Source organism: Rhizophagus irregularis, chromosome 7 (assembly GCF_026210795.1).
Source record: "Rhizophagus irregularis chromosome 7, complete sequence".
In the NCBI taxonomy this organism is placed as follows: domain Eukaryota; kingdom Fungi; phylum Glomeromycota; class Glomeromycetes; order Glomerales; family Glomeraceae; genus Rhizophagus; species Rhizophagus irregularis.
The window spans coordinates 450,530-473,077 of NC_089435.1; the positions used below are offsets into that span (position 1 = coordinate 450,530).

The 22,548-nt window shown below is 29.1% G+C and overlaps 4 protein-coding genes across 4 annotated transcripts; all 4 read right to left on the reverse strand.

Moving 5' to 3' along the window:
• Positions 1-3,133: 3,133 nt before the first annotated feature.
• On the reverse strand, positions 3,134-5,245 carry OCT59_026937 (uncharacterized protein; the record flags this gene model as incomplete). Its single annotated transcript, XM_066136597.1, has 13 exons — positions 3,134-3,308; positions 3,392-3,495; positions 3,574-3,763; positions 3,843-3,877; positions 3,953-4,037; positions 4,112-4,191; positions 4,261-4,418; positions 4,516-4,563; positions 4,639-4,708; positions 4,779-4,807; positions 4,880-4,949; positions 5,036-5,053; positions 5,138-5,245. The coding sequence occupies 13 exons, from the start codon at positions 5,243-5,245 to the stop codon at positions 3,134-3,136; spliced, it is 1,170 nt and encodes a 389-aa protein (XP_065993069.1).
• A 2,257-nt stretch (positions 5,246-7,502) lies between these two features.
• OCT59_026938 (uncharacterized protein) lies at positions 7,503-9,655 on the reverse strand (the record flags this gene model as incomplete). Its single annotated transcript, XM_025326127.1, has 13 exons — positions 7,503-7,677; positions 7,760-7,863; positions 7,941-8,130; positions 8,206-8,240; positions 8,302-8,386; positions 8,493-8,572; positions 8,646-8,803; positions 8,901-8,948; positions 9,030-9,099; positions 9,176-9,204; positions 9,286-9,355; positions 9,435-9,452; positions 9,548-9,655. 13 exons carry the CDS (start codon positions 9,653-9,655, stop codon positions 7,503-7,505), a joined length of 1,170 nt encoding a protein of 389 aa, XP_025177622.1.
• A 2,858-nt stretch (positions 9,656-12,513) lies between these two features.
• OCT59_026939 (uncharacterized protein) lies at positions 12,514-14,555 on the reverse strand (the record flags this gene model as incomplete). The annotated part of the gene is made up of 13 exons (XM_025317762.2): positions 12,514-12,688; positions 12,774-12,877; positions 12,952-13,108; positions 13,189-13,223; positions 13,293-13,377; positions 13,454-13,533; positions 13,606-13,763; positions 13,831-13,878; positions 13,960-14,029; positions 14,099-14,127; positions 14,198-14,270; positions 14,352-14,369; positions 14,448-14,555. The coding sequence occupies 13 exons, from the start codon at positions 14,553-14,555 to the stop codon at positions 12,514-12,516; spliced, it is 1,140 nt and encodes a 379-aa protein (XP_025177621.1).
• A 3,682-nt stretch (positions 14,556-18,237) lies between these two features.
• Positions 18,238-19,416, reverse strand: OCT59_026940 (uncharacterized protein; the record flags this gene model as incomplete). The annotated part of the gene is made up of 2 exons (XM_066136598.1): positions 18,238-18,861; positions 19,216-19,416. 2 exons carry the CDS (start codon positions 19,414-19,416, stop codon positions 18,238-18,240), a joined length of 825 nt encoding a protein of 274 aa, XP_065993070.1.
• Positions 19,417-22,548: the final 3,132 nt, after the last annotated feature.

A 22,548-nucleotide genomic window follows, 5' to 3' on the forward strand; every position in this document is an offset into this window, starting at 1 on the left:
TTAAAAAAAAAATTTTTTTTAACTTTCCTAATTTCGTTACTCTCTTTTTAAAAAAATTTTTTTTTTGATTTATTCTTTATTCCCCTTTCTTTTTTATTTATATTTATCCTTTTTTTTATTTTATAGGCCAGCAGATTTTTTTTTGTGAGAAGATTCAGTTTCTTTTTTTCTTTTTTGTAGATCAGTTTGGGAGTCCTTTCCTTTTTGTAGGATTGTTCAGGATTTTTTTCTTTTTTTAGGTCAGTTCAAATTTTCTTTTTTTTTTTTTGTAAGTTGGGTTCAGATTCTTTTATTTTTGTAGGTTGTTTCAGTTTTGTTGCTTTAGAGTCTTCTTTTTTTGTAGGTCAGTTTTGGATTTATTTTGTTGTTTTGGTTTCTTTTTCATCAGATGCTTTCATTTATGTAGGTCAGACATTCTGGAGTTCTCTTTCTTTTTTTGTAGGAATGCTGACCTTTGGTGACTTGGACGATTGCAGATACTATATGAAGGGGGGTTTTTTTTTTCCAATTAAGTTAGACATTCTTATGTTTCTTTTTTTTGTTTTTTTTAGGTTGTTTGACTCTAAATGAACCTGAACTTATAGATAATTTTGGTTGCAATAGGTGGCCTTAATAAGGAGGGAATTTTCATAATGTATTTGTATTTTGTTTATTTTTTATTTTTTATTTAATTTAATAAAGTAAAATTAGATTTATGTAAATATAATTATAGTAAACTGTAATACAAATAGTAAATTCAGTGACCAAATCGTATAAATTTCGTGGTAAAATCAGTGATCAAATCATGTAAATTCCATATGAATTCCATGCAAATTCCGTATCCAAACCATATTTTTAGTGATACGGAATTGTGCATTTTTCCGTATCCTATTATGATACGTTATTTCTAAGGAAAAAAAATCGTATAAAAACTTTATAAAAAACGTATCCCAATTTTTTTATAGGGAAGCCAAATGATAAATTATTTAAAAAGATTTTACAAAAAAAAATATGTAAGATAATGGTAATGTTAAATAAGGTGTTAAAAATTTTTTTTCATTTCCTAGCCTTATAATAATATATTTGTATGAATCAGAACCCAAATAAATTTTTTTTTCCATAATAGCAATTTCATAGATAACACGAGACCGACAGTATCAATTTTTAATTGATGGAAAAACAAATGATGTATATTCAAAAAAGTCCAGAATTATTAAACCAAAGCAGTTAAAAAATTGATAAAAAACTATAAATAATATTTATTACCAAAAAAAAGGATGATCCGAAAAAATCGTCTACATTTACGCAGCGTAAAGGGAAAATCTATTTATATCAGCCTTTTTTATTATCAAATGTAACTTATTTAAAATTTTTAATTTGCCAGCCAACTCATATACACAGCCAAATTCGATAAACCAGATCTTTGATAAACCGGATTTGGGCCTAACCCAGACTTTTTTGCTGGAACCAAATCACGTATATTAAAATAGTTTCAATATACCGGAGTTTAGTAAAAGCTCGATATTTGCTATTACGGATCAATTTTCTAACCATAGTAAAAATGATAAACCGGATCCCGTGATCATGAACCAATAAAATTTAAGTAACGTGATGCGGTAAATCAGAAATTTTGGCCAGAATTATAAAAATCTTATTCTGGCTGAAGTTATATATATTCTTATGTTCATTTTCATGACCTCTATGGCTTAAAACTAAGATGAAAAAATCAAAATATAGTGTATTGATATTAGTTTTATTAGCATGAAAAATTCAGTATAATAGATTTCAATACATCGAAATTTTTTCGCTATACCAGATATCCGGATATTTTTAATGGAACCGATAGATCCGGTTTATCGAATTTCACTGTGTAATAAGAATATTATTTATATATATATATATATATATAATTATAATTATTAATAGGTAATTATTTTTAGAAGGCCTTACATGCAAATCGTTCTTAAAAAAGATCAATAAAAATGGTAAATAATTTATATTTAAATCCATTCCAGGCCTAAAAAAACGAATGTATTGTTAACAAAAATAAAGCAATTACTAACAGAATACTGTACATAAATGATCATTCGATTTTTTTAAGTAAAAAAAATAAAATGAAATGAAACATTATTAGTAATATTAATTCCTATTGGTCACCGCAGTATTCCTAATGATTGAACTATAACTCAGTTATTGCATTATTAGATGGGGATATCGGTCTTCGACCGGTATCTCTATCCTCTCATCCAATAACTATTTAATAATTAAGCAACTTTAAAAAATATTTAAGCTAATATTTTTTTTCCCGACATAGTAGGCCACTCATGTACTCTGGAAGTTTATCAAATTTTATATTGCGCACATTTATGAATAATGCGTTTTCTAAATAAAGAGATTTTTCTTAGTAAGATCGAAAAAGGGATTAAATTTTTTTTATATTAAAAGTAAAATAAATTTCATCTTAATACCTTTTTTGCTTTCTATGATAACAAATATAAGTATTAGTGCTCTTTACTCATATTAAAATTTACCATTTATAATACATTATTTAAATTTACCACTTTTAAACTTACAAAGTCTGTCAGTGGCACGCGTAAGTATGATAATATACATATATATAATAAAACGCCACGTTTAAAGCGATTCCTATCAAAAATCTATATTACGCACTATTCTAAATTAATGTTTTGAAATTTTTTCACGCTCTTGCCTGTCTCCCTCTTCGTTAACGCGTTTATTTTTGTCTTTCACAATTTCTTCAGGCGCTGCATTTTTTTGGAAGACGGGAGTTAAAGTCACTATCAAGCTTATTAAATTGTTAAAAACTTCCTCTTTTGTTTGTGTAAGAAAGGAATAATTAAACGTTGATCGGTTACAAGATTTATTACATACAGTACATTTAAATGTAATTTTTTCTTTGCAAAATAAATATTTTATTTAATCCATTAAAGAAGTAACGTTAAATAAATAAATAAAATATCAAATAGTTGATTTTCAAATTTATTTATAGGGCTTTATATACTAAGATATAAAATAGTGTTAAGAGGATAAATATAAACACAAAAAAAAAATTTGAAACAGTATATTTTACGACAAATTCGAGAAAAAATAGAGATAATTGCATATATTAAATTGCGAAACTTAAGTAATGATATCAATCTAATCTTCCAAAGTTATACTTAGTCGCAATAGATGCAAATTTATTTGGAACTTGAGTATTTTTTCCGAGAAATGAATCAAAAGAATTAATAAACGTATAAGGAAATGGAATTTCACGTCCAGTTGGTTGAGAAACATCATCGAGTCTTTTCATTTGTTCAGGTGTCAATCTGAAAATAGTTTATAGTTAAAAAACAATTTTTTTTTTTTTAATAAAATAAAGAAAAAGGTTTGTTGGATAATAATCACTTACTTGAATTCAAGTGATTTAAGATTTTCTTCGAGTTGAGTAACTGTTTTAGCACCAATAATAGGAGAAGTAATACCAGGTTTTTGTTGAATCCAATTCGTGGCAACCTATTCATATAAAAAGAAAAAAAAATAAATTTATTAAAAATTATATATAATATTTAAAGATTGAATATAAATAATTACCTGAACAGGAGATCTGTTAATTTCTTTTGAAATAGCAATAACTTTATCTAAAATCTCCCAATTTTTTTCATATCTTGAATGATTTTGAACTGATAGACTGCGATATTCTTCCATCATTTTCGATTCGTCACCAAGGTTTGTACTTGATTGAGTTTTGGTTGATTCTCTCGTATATTTTCCGGTAAGAAAACTATTTATATAAAACCATTACCATATTATTTTTATATTTATGAAAGATAAGTAGCATCAATATATAAATGATTAATTACCCTTCTGCTAAGATAGCCCATGGAATAATTCCAACCTAAAAAAAAATTTTTTATTAAATGTCATGTGGTTCAGGTGAATTATGAACGTGAATTAAATTTATAAAACATACTTCATGTTCAGCACAAGCTGGTTGTAAGTCAAATTCTAATGAACGATCCAACAAATTATAGCGCGATTGAAGTCCGATGAAAGGGCTAAATACGGTTATTAAATATATGTTAACCTAAAAATTCATCTTTATTATTTACAAGATATTGCAATTTCGTACCTCCATCCACGTAATTCGGCAAGAGTATTTGAACGAGAAAGTGCCCAAGCTGGAATATCGCTTACGGCAACGTACAAAGCCTATTGTTTTTTTAAAATATTTATTTATAAAAAAAACTTATTTAAATGAATGGTTTAAGACATTGTTACCTTTCCACTTCGAACGATGTCATCTAATGATCTCATATATTCTTCAATTGGAGTTCGATACTCATAAACATGAACATATAGAATATCAACGTAACTCATGTTCAATCGTTTCAAGCTACCATCTAAATTTTCTACAAGACTCTTTCGATGATTTCCTCCTATATTTTCAATAGTTGAATTTTCATTTATTATCAACTAATGTAAAAATATTTAATACTATGTATTAATTGTATTATGAATAGTTGACTAACTTACCGAGATTCGGATTGAATCTCTTATCCTTTTGCATAACAGTCATATTACCTAAGAATTAAATCGAAATTATTATTTATTCAAAATTTGAATAATGTCACGTACTAGACGTCTCATGATTCATACACGAATATTTTGTTGCAATCACAACATCGGATCGTTTATCGGAAATATAATCTCCAAGGAAACGTTCACTCTAATTATTTATATTAATGAATATTAGTATTGAATTAATTAAAAAATATTGTTTTTTTTATATAACTTACTTCACCATTATTATAAGTACAGGCGGTATCTAAAAGATATACTTGTTATTAGATTTTTTTAATTGATTTCGTGATAAAAAAAAATAATAAATAAAAATTACCAAAGAAATTTCCACCCTTCTCATAATAAAGGTCAAAAATTTTTTTCGATTCTTCTTTATTAGAACCTCCCTATTTTTATGGTAAATATACAAAATTATCTTTCTTTCCTTTTTTTTTATTAATTCAATTCGAATTAATATTGTAAGAAAACTTACCCATGTTTCTCCAAAAGTCTTTATGCGTTAAATAAAACATAGTATTACAAATACTTAATTATAATTTGATCAAATTTACGAATAATTTATGAATAATCTTACCATAGTACCAAGACATAACGGAGAAACTCTCAATCCACTACGACCTAATAGGACATAATCATCAAGAGCTTTAGTGGTTTTAACAGGAGAAGTAGAATCTTGAGCCATTTCTTTCAAAAATGAATAAAAATTTCAACTTCGTTGACCCATAGTATTTATATCTTTTGGATTCTGATTGTATTAATGACTGACTTCTGAAACGGTCCAGGTTTCGAACTTTTTTTCACTGTAACTACTTTTTTAGATAAAATAAATTTCGAACTTTCTATCATTAGATAAACTAACTCATTCGGGAAAATATCTGTTAAGAAACTATACACAATCATAAATCCTTGACTCCGAATAATTCCGACATCATTACTATATGCTAACTAGTTTTGGAAATGTCACATTATTCGTATCACTTATATCCTGGCTAATTAGGAATAAGTAAATTTTACTATAATCGGATAAATGATCGGCCGATCGGTTATATTCCGATTCTAAGTACTGAAGTAAAGTTTTTACTATTTCATTAGCCAGGATATAATTGATTTATCCCCTGCCATTTACACAATAGTAAGTGTTTAGACAATAGTAAGTATTTACACAATATTAAGTGTTTTATAATATATCATGAGTATATCTTATTGTTGAATCAAATTTTCTTTCGTTTTCATTTAAAAAGATTTTTAAAAAATAATTAAACTTTAAAAGGCTTCGGAACTATTTCCATTACACTTGAAAAATAATATTGAGATTACGAATAAGATAAAAGAAAGTTTTTCTCATTTGGAAAATACAAATTTTTCTGAATTACTCAAATTTTCAAATCCGTCTATTATTGTATAATCAATAGTTAATTTTACTGCAAAATCTTTTAGAAACGGATAAATAAATATACCGATCGGGGATAATTAATAATAAAACCTGTTTGTTGTTCAATCCAATTACTTAAATGATTAAAGTTTAATTAACATAAGTCGTACGCACACGCAATCGTAATTTCCGTAATGCAATTTGGCTGATTTGCATAATTCTATAAATCGATGCAACTATATATATTACGCAATCACAAGAAATAGATTTATCAGAGGGAGCTATATTAAAAGGCTTTATCATTATAGAACCACATGATTTTATTTTTTTTTTGTTAATAAATATCAGTTGTTACAATTAATCTTTAAAATAAGCATAAATTAAGTAAATTTAAATATCAATGAGATATTTTTGCAGCGTAGTTCATCAAAGTACGTGATACCCAGATTTTATCATGATGTTTCTCTGCTTATGGTATGGCCCCATCCTAAATACTGCATCTATATATTCTGCGACAGATCTTATTTTAGAATGATCTTTTTTTTCATTTCTACTAAGTTAAAATGAGATAAAAAATTTTTTTTAGAATAATCATATTTTCAATTGATTCATCTAAATTGAGTATTATGGTTAAAAAAGTTAATCTATAAAAATACGCAGTTCTAGATGTGATTTAATGCATTTCAGGATATGATCGTCAATTCGGGTACAAAAATTTTTCTCGCATTTTACCGTAACTCCGATGATCAACTAACGTAAAATCCCGAAAATGAGCATATGATAAATTTACAAATTCTAATTCATTAAGAAATGGTTTTATCAAATTTTTTATATTACACAAATTACTACTTTTCTATTTATGGTTTCGCCATTCATTCACTTTACTTTTCACCCGTTTTTCCATATCGTGTTACAACTTATATTTTACATTTAACGTTCTGTATATACACGTACCTTTAACTCGTTTCTAAATATGACATTCCCCATTTTTTGGTCTCCAGTCTAATGTGTTACCAAATAAACCGACATAGTTTAAATACGTTATTAATTTTATAAAAATTTATTCAGTATATTTAAAAATAACTAGCTCATAGTGTCTATATACCTTTTTCACTAATACAAAATAATTATATATATTATCTAACGATTATCTAACATTTTATTTCTTTAATACAATTATATACGCTGGCCTGCAATAATATTTAAAATTTAAAATTTTTTGAAACGAAAAAATAAAATAAATTTGTTATAATTTTCCCGACAGAGATCTTTCGTTCTCCAGGTTAATAAATGGTCAAATTGGCAAGCGAGGCTTCATTAGGTCAAAAAATATTTTTGAATAAATTATCTTAATTTAATAGATGCAATAATTATATTTTTCATTGTACATTTTGATTTATTAAATAAAAAAATTACAATATATTTAAATCTTTAATGTCAAAAGTATCGAGTAAAAAATATATTATTTAAACTTAGTTTATTCTTTAAACCTTACACTTATTTGAATTTGAAAAAAAATAATTGAAGACATAAATATACAATATTCAAAAACATTCTCATTAATACTTTAATCTAATCTTCCAAAATTATATGTAGTCGAAATAGGTGCAAATTTATTTGGAACTTGTATATTTTTTCCAATAAATGTATCAAATTGGTCATGATATGAATAAGGAAATGGAATTTCACGTCCAGTTGGTTGAGAAACATCATCAAGTCTTTTCATTTGTTCAGGTGTCAATCTGAAAATAATTTATTCGCATTAAAAAAAAAACAATATTTTATAAAATAAAGAAAAATTTTTGCTGGATAATAATCACTTACTTGAATTCAAGTGATTTAAGATTATCTTCGAGTTGAGCAAATGTTCTAGCACCAATTATGGAAGAAGTAACCCCAGGTTTTTGTTGAATCCAATTCATGGCAACCTATTCATATATAAAAGAAAAAATTTATAAAAATTATATATGTATATAATATTAAAAAATTGAATATAAATTATTACCTGAGCGGGAGATCTGTTAATTTCTTTTGAAATAGCAATAACTTCATCTAAAATTTCCCAATTTTTTTCAGATTTTGAATGACTTTGAATTGATAGACTGCGATATTCGTCTACCATTTTCGATTCGTTTTCAAACTTAGTAATTGAGTGAGATTTAGTTGATTCTCTCGTATATCTTCCGGTAAGAAAACTATTTATAAAAAAGAGTTATCAAATATTTACATTTTATATTTATAAAAAAGGAATAGCATCAATGATTAATTACCCTTCTGCTACGATACCCCACGGGATGATTCCAACCTAAAAATTTTTTTAATTAAATACATAGTTCAAGTACGTGGATTAAATTTATAATACATACTTCGTGCTCGGCACAAGCTGTTTGTAAGTCAAATTCTAATGAACGATCCAACAAATTATAGCGTGTTTGAAGTCCAATGAAAGGGCTAATGATTATTATGACCGAAAAAAGAAGTTTGTTAACGCGTCGTAATATATGTTAACCTAAAAATTCATCTTTATTATTTACAAGATATTATTGTAATTTCGTACCTCCATCCACGTAATTCAGCAAGAGTATTTGAACGAGAAAGTGCCCAAGCTGGAATATCGCTTACGGCAACGTACAAAGCCTATTTTTTTAAAAAAATATTTATTTATAAAAAAAAACTTATTTTGAACGATTTAAGAAAATAATTTATTTACCTTTCCACTTCGAACGACGTCATCTAATGCTCTCATATATTCTTCAATTGGAGTTCGATACTCGTAAACATGAACATATAAAATATCAACGTAACTCACGTTCAATCGTTTCAAGCTACCATCTAAATTTTCTACAAGACTCTTTCGATGATTTCCTCCTATATTTTCAATAGTTGAATTTTCATTTATTATCAACTAATGTAAAAACATTTAATACTATGTATTAATTATATTGTGAATAGTTGACTAACTTACCGAAATTCGGATTGAGTCTCTTATCCTTTTGCAAAGCAGTCGTATTACCTAAGAATTAAATTTCGAAAATTATTAAAAAATTCAAAAAATTGGATGATGTTTTACATAAGACAGCTAATAATTTCATACACGAATATTTTGTTGCAATCACAACATCGGATCGTTTATCGGAAACATAATCTCCAAGAAAACGTTCACTCTAATCATTATATTAAATAAATATTAATATTGAATTAACTAGTAAAAAACATTTCTTTTTATATTTATTAACTTACTTCAACAAACTGATAATTACAAGCGGTATCTATAAGATGTACTTGTTATTAAATTTTTTCTTAAAATAATGAATCGATTGATTGCGTAATAAAAAAAATATATAAATTACCAAAAAAATTTCCGCCTTTTTCATAATAAAGGTCAAAAAATTTTTTTGATTCTTCTTTATTTGAGCCTCCCTATTTTTACAGTGTTAATATTCATTTTCTTCTTTTTTTGTTAATCAATAAATTCGAATTAACATTACAAGTGACTTACCCATGTTTCTCCAAAAGTCTTATACGTTAAATAAAACGTAACATATAATATAAATATTTATTATTTGGTCAAATTCACGAATAATTTAATATTTTTTTTATGAATAATCTTACCATAGCGCCAAGACATAACGGAGAAACTCTCAATCTGCTACGACCTAATAAGACGTAATCGTCAAGAGATTTAGTGGTTTTAACGGGAGAAGTAGAATCTTGAGCCATTTCTTTTAAAAATGAATAAATATTTTGATAAAATTTCAACTTCGTAGACCCATAGTATTTATATTAATGATTGGTTTTACAATCAACGGTCCAAATTTTGAACTTATCTATTATTAGTTAGACTAACTCATTCAGAGAAATTATATTTTTTTCCAGATCTACTATTAATTAACTTAATTTGTATTAACTAATAAAACTTAACCTTTATAGGTTAAACAATTTGCTCATTTACTCGTCCAAAATCAATTCCTTAAATTGTAAGCGAGTAAACATAAGTCGTTAGTCGTAAGCAACTATACGCAATCATAAATCCTTAATTTTGTAATACAATTATGGATAATTTATTATTTGGCTTCCCGAAGACTATTTACGTATAAATAATGAATACGTAATCATTAATATACGTATTTTCGGAATTTAAAAATGTCTCATTATTTGCATTTTTAATAATTAAAAATCTGTTTGTAGCATTTCACACATATTTCAATACTATAGTTAAAAATAGTTAAAATTTTTGAAGGGAAATAACTGATAGAACATTGGTTTAAACCTATCGATAAATTTAAGTTAAATAATAGAAGCCATTGATTAAATCCGTAATTCCGTAATACAATTACGAATAATTGATAACGTATTCAATTCAAGCGAGTCGTAAGCAACTACACGCAATCATTAATTCTGTAATACAATTACGGATAAATTGGCTGATCTGTAATTTCTAAATAAACACTTCTGATGCAACTATTACGCCAATCGTAATTCCGTAATACAATTACGAATAATTGGTGATCAACAATACAGTAAATTTCCGAAAATAAGCACCCTTTTATGTACGTAATTCCAGCCGAGCCCCATCATAATGTAGGCCAAAATTACTATAATTCTGGTAAGGAGTGCTTATTTTCGGGTGCTTATATTCGGGTGCTTATATTCAGGACTTTACAATTAAATAAATTTTAATTCATTATAAACTGAATTTTTTAATATTACGCAAATTACTACTTTTCCATTTATGGTTTCGCCCTTTCGTTCATTCCATTTTTCCAATTTCGTCATATTGCATTACAACTTATACTGTATTTTGTCAAAGTCAAATTGAATCAGGATGATTTCCATTGGTCCGATTTAACGAAGATTTTCAACTTTAATATCCATTTGCGCAGATCGTGTTAACTCATTTTGTTGAATACTCTTTGTGATTAGCTTGGAGTTAAGCATCAGTTACTATTAAGCTGCCTATCACCCTCAAACTAACGGATTGGTTGAACGATTCAATCGAACGCTATGTGAAGCGCATTACGAACATTCTTAAAATGACTAGAACATAGGTTATTATCTCAGATTAAAGATTTATGCAGTTATATTTAAAAACAACTAACTCATTCAAATGATCTAAAGACAAGACGTAGAAAGTTATGGAATATGAGACTGGCCAATACTGTATACATTTTTTCTCCAATACATATATACTATCTAACATTTTATTTCTTTAATATAAGTGTTCTGCTCTTTTTAATAAAAAGAAACCAACGGTAACATTATTAGTTAACATCATTACTATTACTTTGGAACTGAAATGAATACTAGGAAAGCAGTAATAGCTAGAGTCTGTCACATTTATTTACTCAGGATCTTTTATTATTACAACATTAAACAAAAAAAAAATCGATTACAAAAAATAGCAAATTATCAGTATTACAAAAAGGGATATGATTGAAAAAGGATTTTTGTTTAAATTTAAATGTCAAAAACGGTGCTAGTCCTAAGAATGTTATTATAAACGCTCTTCACGATTCGAATGCACTCCTTTTCTCACACAATATACTACCAAACCTAACTACAATATACCCTTCGCTGGAATAATGTCGATATCAATGGAAAAACTATGCACAATAATTTAAAATTATACCAAATTATTTATTTAGTCGTGTTTACATGAAATCAATTCAATAAATTAATAAAATGAACAAATCGATTTATGACTTATGTAATATGTAATTACTATTTGTTGCTGACTTAGCCAAGTCTTTTAAAAAACTTCTTGTCATCTGATCACCATGTTGAGATGCAGCGACATTGGTCGGGGAAAGGGAAATGAAAGGGGAATACGAGAGGGAGAGAGATAGCAAGAGGAAATGGGAATACGAGAGGGAAAGGGTAAAACGAGAAACTGAAAGGACACAAACATACCACCATCCACACACTCACACACAAACCACATACAAACATACACACAACAACCCACATACCTATCTAAAGGAAGACATAAAAGAAAAAGGAACCTAAGAATAAAGAGAAGACCAGAAGACCTAGTAGACAGAGAGAAAACAGACCTAAAAAAAGAAGAAAAGAAAAAAAAAGACAAAGAAAAAGAAGACAGAGAAAAAAGAAGATCAAACATATTTATATTATTTAAATTATATACTCATGACAAACCACATCAAGATTATGTGTTACACGTCATAAGGAATTACGTAAATAACTTTTATTCATATAATATGATTCATATGACTGATATTTAAGTTATTCAGCTCGAAGTGCCGAATAAGTGATTTATCCGGTATCCCGTGATTTGAATATTGCCTGATACACGATTTTGACTAGACGTCTAGTGCATAACAATAAGATGCAATAATTATAACATTTTAATTATAAATTTGATTGTTTAATCTTACCTATTTATAACATTAAAAATATGAAAATTTATAATGTAAATTGTCAAAAGAATCGGGTAAATATATTATTTAAACTTAGTTTTTTTTCTTTAAATATTACTTTTTTATTTGAAATTTGTAAATTAGAAAAATTAACGGAAGACGTAAATATAAAATATACAAAATATTCACATTGAGACTATATTAATATAATCTTTCATAATTATATGTAGTCGCAATAGGTGCAAATTTATTTGGCACTTGTATGTTTTTTCCAAAATATGCATCGAATAAGTTAGTCATTGAATAAGGAAATGGAACTTCACGTCCAGTTGGTTGAGAAACATCATCAAGTCTTTTCATTTGTTCAGGTGTCAATCTAAATGATATTTTTTTTTTTAGTTTGTGATTTATTTTTTTTTAAAAAAAAAAAAAAGATGGAAAAAGGTAATTATGATTCTTACTTAAATTCAAGTGATTTAAGATTTTCTTCAAGCTGAGCAACAGTTCTAGCACCAATTAGAGGAGAAGTAATACCGGGTTTTTGTTGAATCCAATTCAAAGCAATCTATTTATTTTAAAAAAATGTTGTATTATAACTTTTATATAATATTTAGAGATTGAATATAAATTATTAATTACCTGAACGGGAGATCGATTAATCTCTTTTGAAATAGCAATAACTTCATCTAAAATTTGCCAATTTTTTTCATCTTTTGAATAGCTTATAATTGATTGATTGCGATAATCGGATTTTAAATTAACATTTGATTCTCTCGTATATTTTCCGGTAAGAAAACTTTTGTATATATAAAAAAAAAAATATGAATAAATTTAAATATTGAAAATATTGAAGATAAAGAACTAATGATTTATTACCCATCTGCAACGATACTCCATGGAAGAATTCCAATCTAAAAACTCTTTTTTTAGATATATAGTTCAAGTGAATTATGAGCATGAATTTAGTTTATAATACATACACCAAGTTCAGCGCAGGCAGGTTGTAGGTCAAATTCTAACGAACGATCCAACAAATTATAACGCGTTTGAAGTCCAATGAAAGGACTAAACACAATTATTAAATATGCGTTAACTTAAAAAAAACTTATAATTATCTGCAAGTTATTTTATCATTTCGTACCTCCATCCACGTAATTCAGCCATAGTATTTGCACGAGAGAGTGCCCAAGATGGAATATCACTTACGGCAACGTACAAAACCTATTATTTTTTTGTCCATTTTTTTTTTAATAATATTTATAAAAAAATTAAATAAGACAGCAATTCATTTACCTTTCCACTTCGAACTACGTCATCTAATGATCTCATAAATTCTTCAATCGGAGTTCGATACTCGTAAGCATGAACATATAAAATGTCAACGTAACTCATGTTCAATCGTTTCAAACTCTCGTCCAAATTTTCTACAAGACTCTTTCGATGATTTCCTCCTATATATTTGGCAGTTAAGTTTCAACTAATATAAGATATTATATATACTAACTATAAACAACTTACCGAAATTCGGATTGAATCTCTTTTCCTTTTGCATAAAAGTATTATTACCTAAAGAAATAAATTTTGAAAAATTATTGGAAATTCAAAAAATTAAATAGAAAAGTTACATAGAAAGCTCAAGATTCGTACATGAATATTTTGTTGCAATCACAAGTTCGGATTGTTTATCGGATACATAATCTCCAAGGAAGCGTTCACTCTAAATATTTCATTAACAAATATTAATATTGAATCAACAGAACTAATATTTAGTATTTTTATTACTTACTTCACCAAAATTATAAATGCAAGCGGTATCTAAAAGATGTCATTAAAATATCCTCATAATAAAAGATTAAGAGCAACTGCGAAAATAAGAAAAACTTACCAATAAAATTTCCACCTTTTTCATAATAAAGGTCAAAAACTTTTTTCGAATCGTCTTTACTAGTACCTAATCCCTGTTTATATAATTTTAACATTCAGAAAATTTTTTCTTTTTTGAATCATCAATTAAATTAATTTATAGGTAGGTTACTTACCCATTGTTCTCCAAAAGTCTTCATACGAAACAATAAAGAATTATAAATATTAAAATTACATTTTCATAATTTAACCAAATTTATAAATAATTTTACCAAAGCACCAAGACATAATGGGGAAACTCTCAATCCACTACGACCTAATAGAACATAATCATCAAGAGCTTTAGTAGTTTTGACGGGAGAAGTAGAATCTTGAGCCATTTCTTCGAGGATGAATAATTTGATAAAATTTTCAGCTTTGTAGACTGACTAGACTCTCATTATTTATATGTTCAAGATATTTATCATAATGACTGGCTTCTACAACGGTCCGAAGTTTCAACCTTTTCTATTTAATTTATTATATGACCTCGGAATCTGCATTATTTTGTTTTAACTATCCAAATTTTTTGACCTTTTCCATTATTAGTTTAAAATTATGTCTTTTGTCAATCAATAATTTATTTTAACCAAAGATTTCATTGCTATAATAATCTAAATTTATTAATTTATCTGAATCTTTTGTCAATCAATATAATTACAAATCAAAGTTTTCGATCTTCTCTATTATTGGTTTAAATTGACATCATATTTTTTTAATTTCCAGCTCTACCGTCAATCCGATTTTATTTAAATTTAATATTTAATGTTCTGTATATATACATTGCATATACGCAGTAAGATCGGCAAACACAACAAAAAGAAAAAGATTAAAAGATTTAAAACATGAATAATATCGCAGAAAGATTAGGAGATTGCGGAATTACAATCAAAAAAGTTAAAAGAACGGAAGGTCGAGGATAAAAATGGCAATTCACCAACGAAAAATGGGATGAAACAAAGAAAATCAAAAAGTGTCGGGAATGTAATCTAAAAAAGCAAAAGATCGTCAAATCATTAGAGAATGTTCCAGTACCTTCTACAGAGGGTATGCAGAGAAGTCACGTGATTTACTATTTTACGATATTCCTAAGAAGTGGAATGATAACCATATATACGAAGCACTCTCCAAGATTTGAATTATAGAAACGCCGAGTGTTAAACAAGTTCACAAATATAAATCAGTGAAATTAGGTTAACACGAGAAGCGGACAAAAATTTCATGCGGACAAAAATTTCATAAATGGAAGAGTTAACCCCGTGTTGAGTTCAAAGTTTTTGGTACGGTGGTTTAGCAGAAGAATGCCGGCTATTAAAATTATTTTCTTGGCAAAGCAACTCGTAAATTGAATGAACATATTAGTACGAAATACTAGGAAACCAATTGTATAATAAAGTGCGTCAAACTTTACAAAGCCATGTACGGGAAGATAATAAGACCACACGGTTCTTTGTATGTATTATTATATTTTAGTTAACAATGAAACAAGATGATGGAGACGATTTATAAATTAGCAATGAAAGAAGAATTAGGTTCATCTTTAAAGATAAAGGGCTTTTGGAACGAACGATAAATACATCTTTAAGGGTAGAGGAAATTACGTAATCATTAATTAGTAGATCCATGTCAAAAAATTTTTTTTTAATTATTTCCTAAAAAAAATAAATAAAAAGAATATTAGTAACCCTCCCGAATCAAAAAAAAAAAAACAAACCCACCTTGCAATTCTGAAGCCCAAGTTGGCTTAAGCCTTTCCTAAAAAAAGAAAGAAAAAGGGAAAAAGGGACGTTAGTAATGTTTCCAAATCAAAAAACAACAAAAAAAATTAAAGAAATAAGGAACATCCACCCATCTTGCAATTTAAAGTCCAGGTCGAGTTCAAACTGTTCCTAAAAAAAGGTAAAAGGGAACATTAGTAATGTTTCCAAATCAAAAAAACAACAAAAAAAATTAAAGAAATAAGGAACATCCACCCATCTTGCAATTTAAAGTCCAGGTCGAGTTCAAACTGTTCCTAAAAAAGGTAAAAGGGAACATTAGTAATGTTTCCAAATCAAAAAAACAACAAAAAAAATTAAAGAAATAAGGAACATCCACCCATCTTGCAATTTAAAGTCCAGGTCGAGTTCAAACTGTTCCTAAAAAAAGGTAAAAGGGAATATTAGTAATGTTTCCAAATCAAAAAACAACAAAAAAAACCAAAAAGCAGAGTAATAAAATGAAATACCTACCTACTTTGCAATTTTGAAATTTGGGTTGAAGTTTCTATAAAAAAATGAAAATGGAATATTAGCTGTATTGGCTAACATTCTCAGTTTAAAAAAATAATGTTTCCCTAACCTTCTTAAATACCATTGTGAGTTATTCTATCAGTTATAAAGTTCCAAAGAGCTACTATTCAACCAAAAAAAGTTTTTTTTACAATAAAAAAAGATCGATGATCATAACAATTATTAAAATTGGTGCGTTGTCGGTTCATTTTCTCGAAAAAGGGTCAGATAATCTTCCCCAGCGTCGCCCCAAGATTTTTCACCCCACGTGACCTGCATAAAATGTCACCCCGCGTCACACCTCACCGTTTTCATTTTTTCATAAGTAATTCTGGGGACAGAGAAAATTTTTAGTGGTGAAAAAATATTTTTTCACTCCCCCTTAAACATCACCGGTCATGTGGGGTGGAATTTTACTTAGAAATCTTGGGGCGATGCTGGGGTAAATGGGTCAGAGGGGGATTGGCGTCCCTAGTGTAATGGCCTAAGGCGTCTACACTCCCTATTGATCTGACCAATCAATAGGACGCAGGTTCAGATCGTCCAGCCAATGATCCTTGCTACAAATATTACTGCGTGCACAGCCACCAACTGTGTTGAAGATCCCGTACCTTTAGGGGGAGCTGAAATGATGCCTACCGAATGGTGAGGTGGTAGATGTGATCATTGGTAGACTGGTATGGCGAGTCCTAGAAATGGTCATTTGACTTCAGATAACCAAGGGATAGTGGCCCCGTACTGCGGTTCCAGCATATCTGATATGCCAGATGGTCCTATGACTCTGTTAAAGCATCTTGGTACCCGATATAGGCCCCTATGGGGATATAATAGTACGGGCGGGAGTACTAACCACCTATGGTGGTCCACCAATTTGCGTGAGCCTTGGATACATTGCAATCGGCTCATACCTAGTGTAGTGTACATGGGCAGCGGGTCCATAAGGACTTTGAATAGAAACGAACTACCATTGCACTACGCCTGGGTACTGGTATGAGAGCAGATTTAGGGGGTCCACGCTATGCGTGGGTCCTCTAAATCTCTAGAGGCAAGATGACCCCTTCAGGCTTCTCCCGAGAGGTTGGGTTTATCATTAGCTTAGAATTAATTGTTCTTTTAGATCATGTTTATTCTTATTTAGCGTTCGAGTCCAGTCGAGTCTATATTTTAAAAATAAAAATTTTTTTTTTTTATTTTATTTTTAAAATATAGACTCGACTGCCGAACGCTAAATAAGAATAAACATGATTTAAAAAAACAATAAATTCTAAGCTAATGATAAACCCAACCTCTCAGGAGGAGCCTGAAGGGGTCGTCTTGCCTCTTATTCAATAGAACAATCAGGTATAACCGGGAGTCTAGAAAGTACTATCGAATGAAAAAGAAGAACTAAAAAAATTAAATTTAAAACAGTCTTACCAAAATTCCAAGAAAAATGAACAAGAAAAATTAATAAAACCCGTATTTTGCTTTCAGCCCTAAGGCTGCCACTTGTCAATACTGTCATAAGTGGAGTGGTTCATACTATTCTAAATTGTTTAATATATTTACATATATACATGATGACGTAGGGGTAAGTTAGACGCCAAAATGTGTAATGTAAATTATAAAGTAGGAAAAAATGTTATAAGACTCATTACATGGAAAATATACATATATAAAGAAAACAAAAAAAACTAATTTAATTAGAATTAAGACTAGTAAATAGGGAGTCAGGTAAATAACTATTCGCTGGTCTTGGTCTTTTATTGTCGTGTCATTGTGATGAAGCGGAAGAATTGGTCAACGTATCCCTCTTGTTAGGTCGGTATTCCACTGTTTTAGTTTCATCTGATGTGTATGAAGGAGAACCAAAAAGGTCTGTATGGTAATCAGGCGGGTAGTAAGGCCGAGGAGCGTACGGTTTGCTCATAAAGTCTTCATAATCTTGATGCTTTTCCATCCATTTCTTCCACTTGTGATGCTGTTTCTTTTTGGAAGGTTTTGGAGGTGGTGGAGGTTGTTTCATATACTTATGGTAGTCTTTAGTCCAGACCGTAATTTGTCGAGTCAACATTGCTCGACGATAATAATGTTTGAGTGTAGTACCTATAGCGTTAGCGGTGGATGAATCGTAATCTAAAGGATTAGATTGACGTATTTCGATACTGGGAGGTAAATCGGGTTGAATAGGGTTGTATTGTAAGTGATAACTACTGTCCACTTTTGACGGGTCTACGGGGTTATAACCGTAATAAACAGGAGTACGTTTAAGTGGTTCTAAAGAGCCACCGAGCACCGCAATTTCTTCAGCATTCAAATAATGGGGGATTGTATTGGCACCAGAAGGCCTATATGATGTCGAAGGTTGTGAACCAACTATAGGCGTAATACTGGAATTCTTCAGCGAATGGTAAGGTATGTTAAATGTATAGTCATCGGGATCAGGTAAAAATTTTCCTATTGAAAAACGTTTGAATTTCAGGTGGTGAAGAGGTGAGTAAATGTGTTGAGATTCATGGAATAGGAAGCGAAAACGTCTCCCTGCTGCGAGTTTATCTTCTTTCATAGTGCGGGATGTAGGGTTAATATTTTTAAACACCCGTGCACAATGTCTCTTAAAGCGGGTTTCCTGTTTGCGTTTCGTTACAGGGTTACTGCTGAGGTCGAAGCTGAAATTCGAAAGGTGTTTCCTATAAATGTAGGCGCCTGGGTGCTTTCGCACGAAATTACTACTGTTGGCTGCATAACATACATTGTATCGAATACCAAGACGATTGGAAAAAATATCATTTTTCCATCGATGTTGCCAAAGATCATATACATGATTTGCGTGTGAAGATTTTGAATTTATAAATCCTGGGTCTGAATCAGGCACAGGTTTCAGATGGTGGTTGATTTCTGTTCTCGAGAATTCAGATTGATGAGTACCACAAGCACGTCTATTTAAAGACATGACGAAAGGGCTCGGGCTATGACACCAGGTGAAAGGGTTTAATGAACCAGGTGCGCAAGCATGTTCACAAGGAATGTAAATGCCAAAGTGGAAGCGATAGCGCTTATAAGAAAACGAGAAGAAAGTGCGGGTAATGGAGTTCTTCAAAGTTCTTTTAGAAGCACGTGACTTGATAAAGTTAATTTGTTCCAATAATTTCCGGCGAATCAAATCAAAATACTTTTGTTGAATACGTCGAGGTAAAACTTTTTGTAAAATAAAAAAGTGTGTGAGCATTTTACTAATTTGATATTTTGTGTTAGGCAAATAACTTGTGGATGTGTATCGAATAGGCGTAGAATCCATGTGATAATCATTGGTGTGTAAAAATAAATGAAGATTATTGGTGTCCGAGAAAGGATCAGCAAGCTCAAAAAAGAAACTTTTTGAGCGCCTAAATTCATAAATCTTGTTATAACCGGTTCAGCGTTTAGTCATCACGTGAAATTTTTTCACAGAGACAAGGAAAGTATTTTCATGAGTATTGGACGTATTATTAAACGTTTTTAAGGGAAAAGGTAAAGGTAAAATAGTCTGGTCGTTATGAACAGACTGAAGTGGAACAGGTATATCTTCTGTATCCATATCTCTCAGAGGTCAAGGGTAATAAAAGGAGACCTTTCCGTAGAGGCCACCGAGTGGTCCTCGCTCCTTACAAAAAATATAAGTATTTGTGAAAAAAAAGGTATATTACTGCGGTTTTTTAACAAAAAAAAACGGAAAGGGGAGAGAGTTTTTTTTCTTAAAAATAAAAATAAAAATAAAAATAAAAATAAATGGGTCAGATACGAACGGTCACGTGACTCCGGACGAAGTGCTTGACGTCATTAATGATTTCAGGAAAAAAGGAAAAACTGGAGAAGTACCAATTTCCGTGATTCTATATAATAAGGTGAATCAAGCTTGTTCATTGCATCTGCCTGAAATTAAAAAAGAAGAAATTTCAGAAGAAAAAATTGGCCACAAGCGATGTAGCAAGGAATAATTGAGTAGGGTCAGTTAGTAGTGATGAAACTGATGGGGAGAGTGAATCAGAAAATATTGCTACAGTAGTGGCGAAAAAAGAAAAATCTGCTCAAGGAGGGAAAGGTAAAAAAGGTGGGAATCAAAGAAAAAGAATAAGAAAAAGTGATAAATTTGTTAGTAAAGTATCTATCGCTAGTGATAGTAGGTATTAGCGTAGATTTTAATTAAAAATTAAAATTATAAATAGCTAGTACGTTTTGGTAGTCTTAGTTTGTTTAGTTTTATTTTATTTTTATTTTTTTTAACAGGTTTTTAGATAGATACTTTATTAGGAGATGCATGTCGTCTAAATTATGCAATAATTGTTATAATAATAATAAAGTTTTTAAAAAAAAAATTATTAAAATTGGATCGACCTCAGCAAAATTATTTTCCGTGATGATCACATGATGACTTAGGGAATCAGAGTTGTTATCTATATAAATAAATATCTTTACTGAGTCCGGTCCGACGATCTTTCTGCCAGTCATGTCAATTTTTAGCACAGTCATATGAATTTTGATGCAGACCGAATTTAAACTTTGATCGGACTTCGCTACCATTGGACTGAGTTAACTGAGTCCTGTGATTTTGATCAATCAGACCGAATTAAATCTACATGACCGATCTACATTTTATTTTATTTTTTTTTGTATTAATTGTAGATTTAAATAAACATTTTTTATACAATAAAATGTTTAAAAACTTATAACAAAAATCAATTGCATCTTAATTTATTGAAACAAGAGGTTCCTAGCAATTTATATATACTATATCATCTAAAACCATTATCTCATTAAATATTTAATATAGTAGTAAAAAAAAAAATTTTTTAATAACTCATTATAAAGCAAAAAAAACCGTGTAGATCAAGCTTTATAATCAAGTAATTTTTAGCGAATCACTAGACCACATGGTCCGATCTCCGATGATCTGGACCCAAATTCACATGACTGTGCTAAAAATTGACGTGACTGGACGCAGAAAGATCATTGGACCGACACCGTAAGGCATAATCTTCTCTATATTGGTGTAGTTAGCCGAAAGATAATTACCGCAACGTGATCCGGACCTGGCTCGGGCTTAGATCGTCGTGGAATTCCAGGGGATTTTCTGCGATTAAACCGGGTCCGGATGATCAGCAATCAGGAATTCAGCTCCGTTTTTCGGCTAACTACACCATTACATCACTAATCAATATTGCACAAATACTTAAATTTCTCAAAATTTATGCAGTATAGTTAACAATATTATATATGTAATTTTTTGTACAAATTTTTTACAATATATCACAGAAAATTACTCAATATACATATTATATATATTTAATATGCAAATAATGTGCATTTTCAGGGTGTGCAAATCAGTTTTTTCATGCACGAAATTTTGCATATTTTCTACACAAAAAATTTCCTGATGAATATATCATCATCACTGCAATAAAAATGTTCAAGCTAAATTGGAATGCCAGAATCGATAAATAAAAAAAAGAAAATTATTTTTCTCAATGCTGGCATACCAATATCTACGAATGAAAAAAGTATTATTTTTTTTTTCATTAAATCGGCCATAAATAATAAAAAAATTTTTTTTTTTATTACTAAATCGAAATGCCAGAACGGCAGAACCTGACAACAAAAAGACGTTTTTGTTTATTAAAATCAAAAATGCTGATATCTAAAATAACAAATAAAAAAATTCTCAAAAGAATTTTTTTCTTCAATATCAGAATCTACAAATAGAGAAAAAGTTTATGTCTAATAGAGAATTCTCAATACTGGAACTTGCAATAGAAAAAATAAACTTTTTTTAAAAGTTTTCTCTTTTTCATATATCCAGAAGAGGATTCTCAATACTGGGAATTTGCAATAGGGAAAAAAAAAAATTTTTAAATTTTTCTCAATACTGGACTTAATGAAATTAAAAAGACAAGCAAAAATGCCTTGCATACAAATATAGATAATGTTTTTTCAATACCAGAATGCTAGAATTTATAAATACTAAAGTAATTTTTTAAAGAAGGAGCCGATTTGAACGTATAAACCAAAATTTATTAATAAATAATGTTATACTATACAAATATAGATG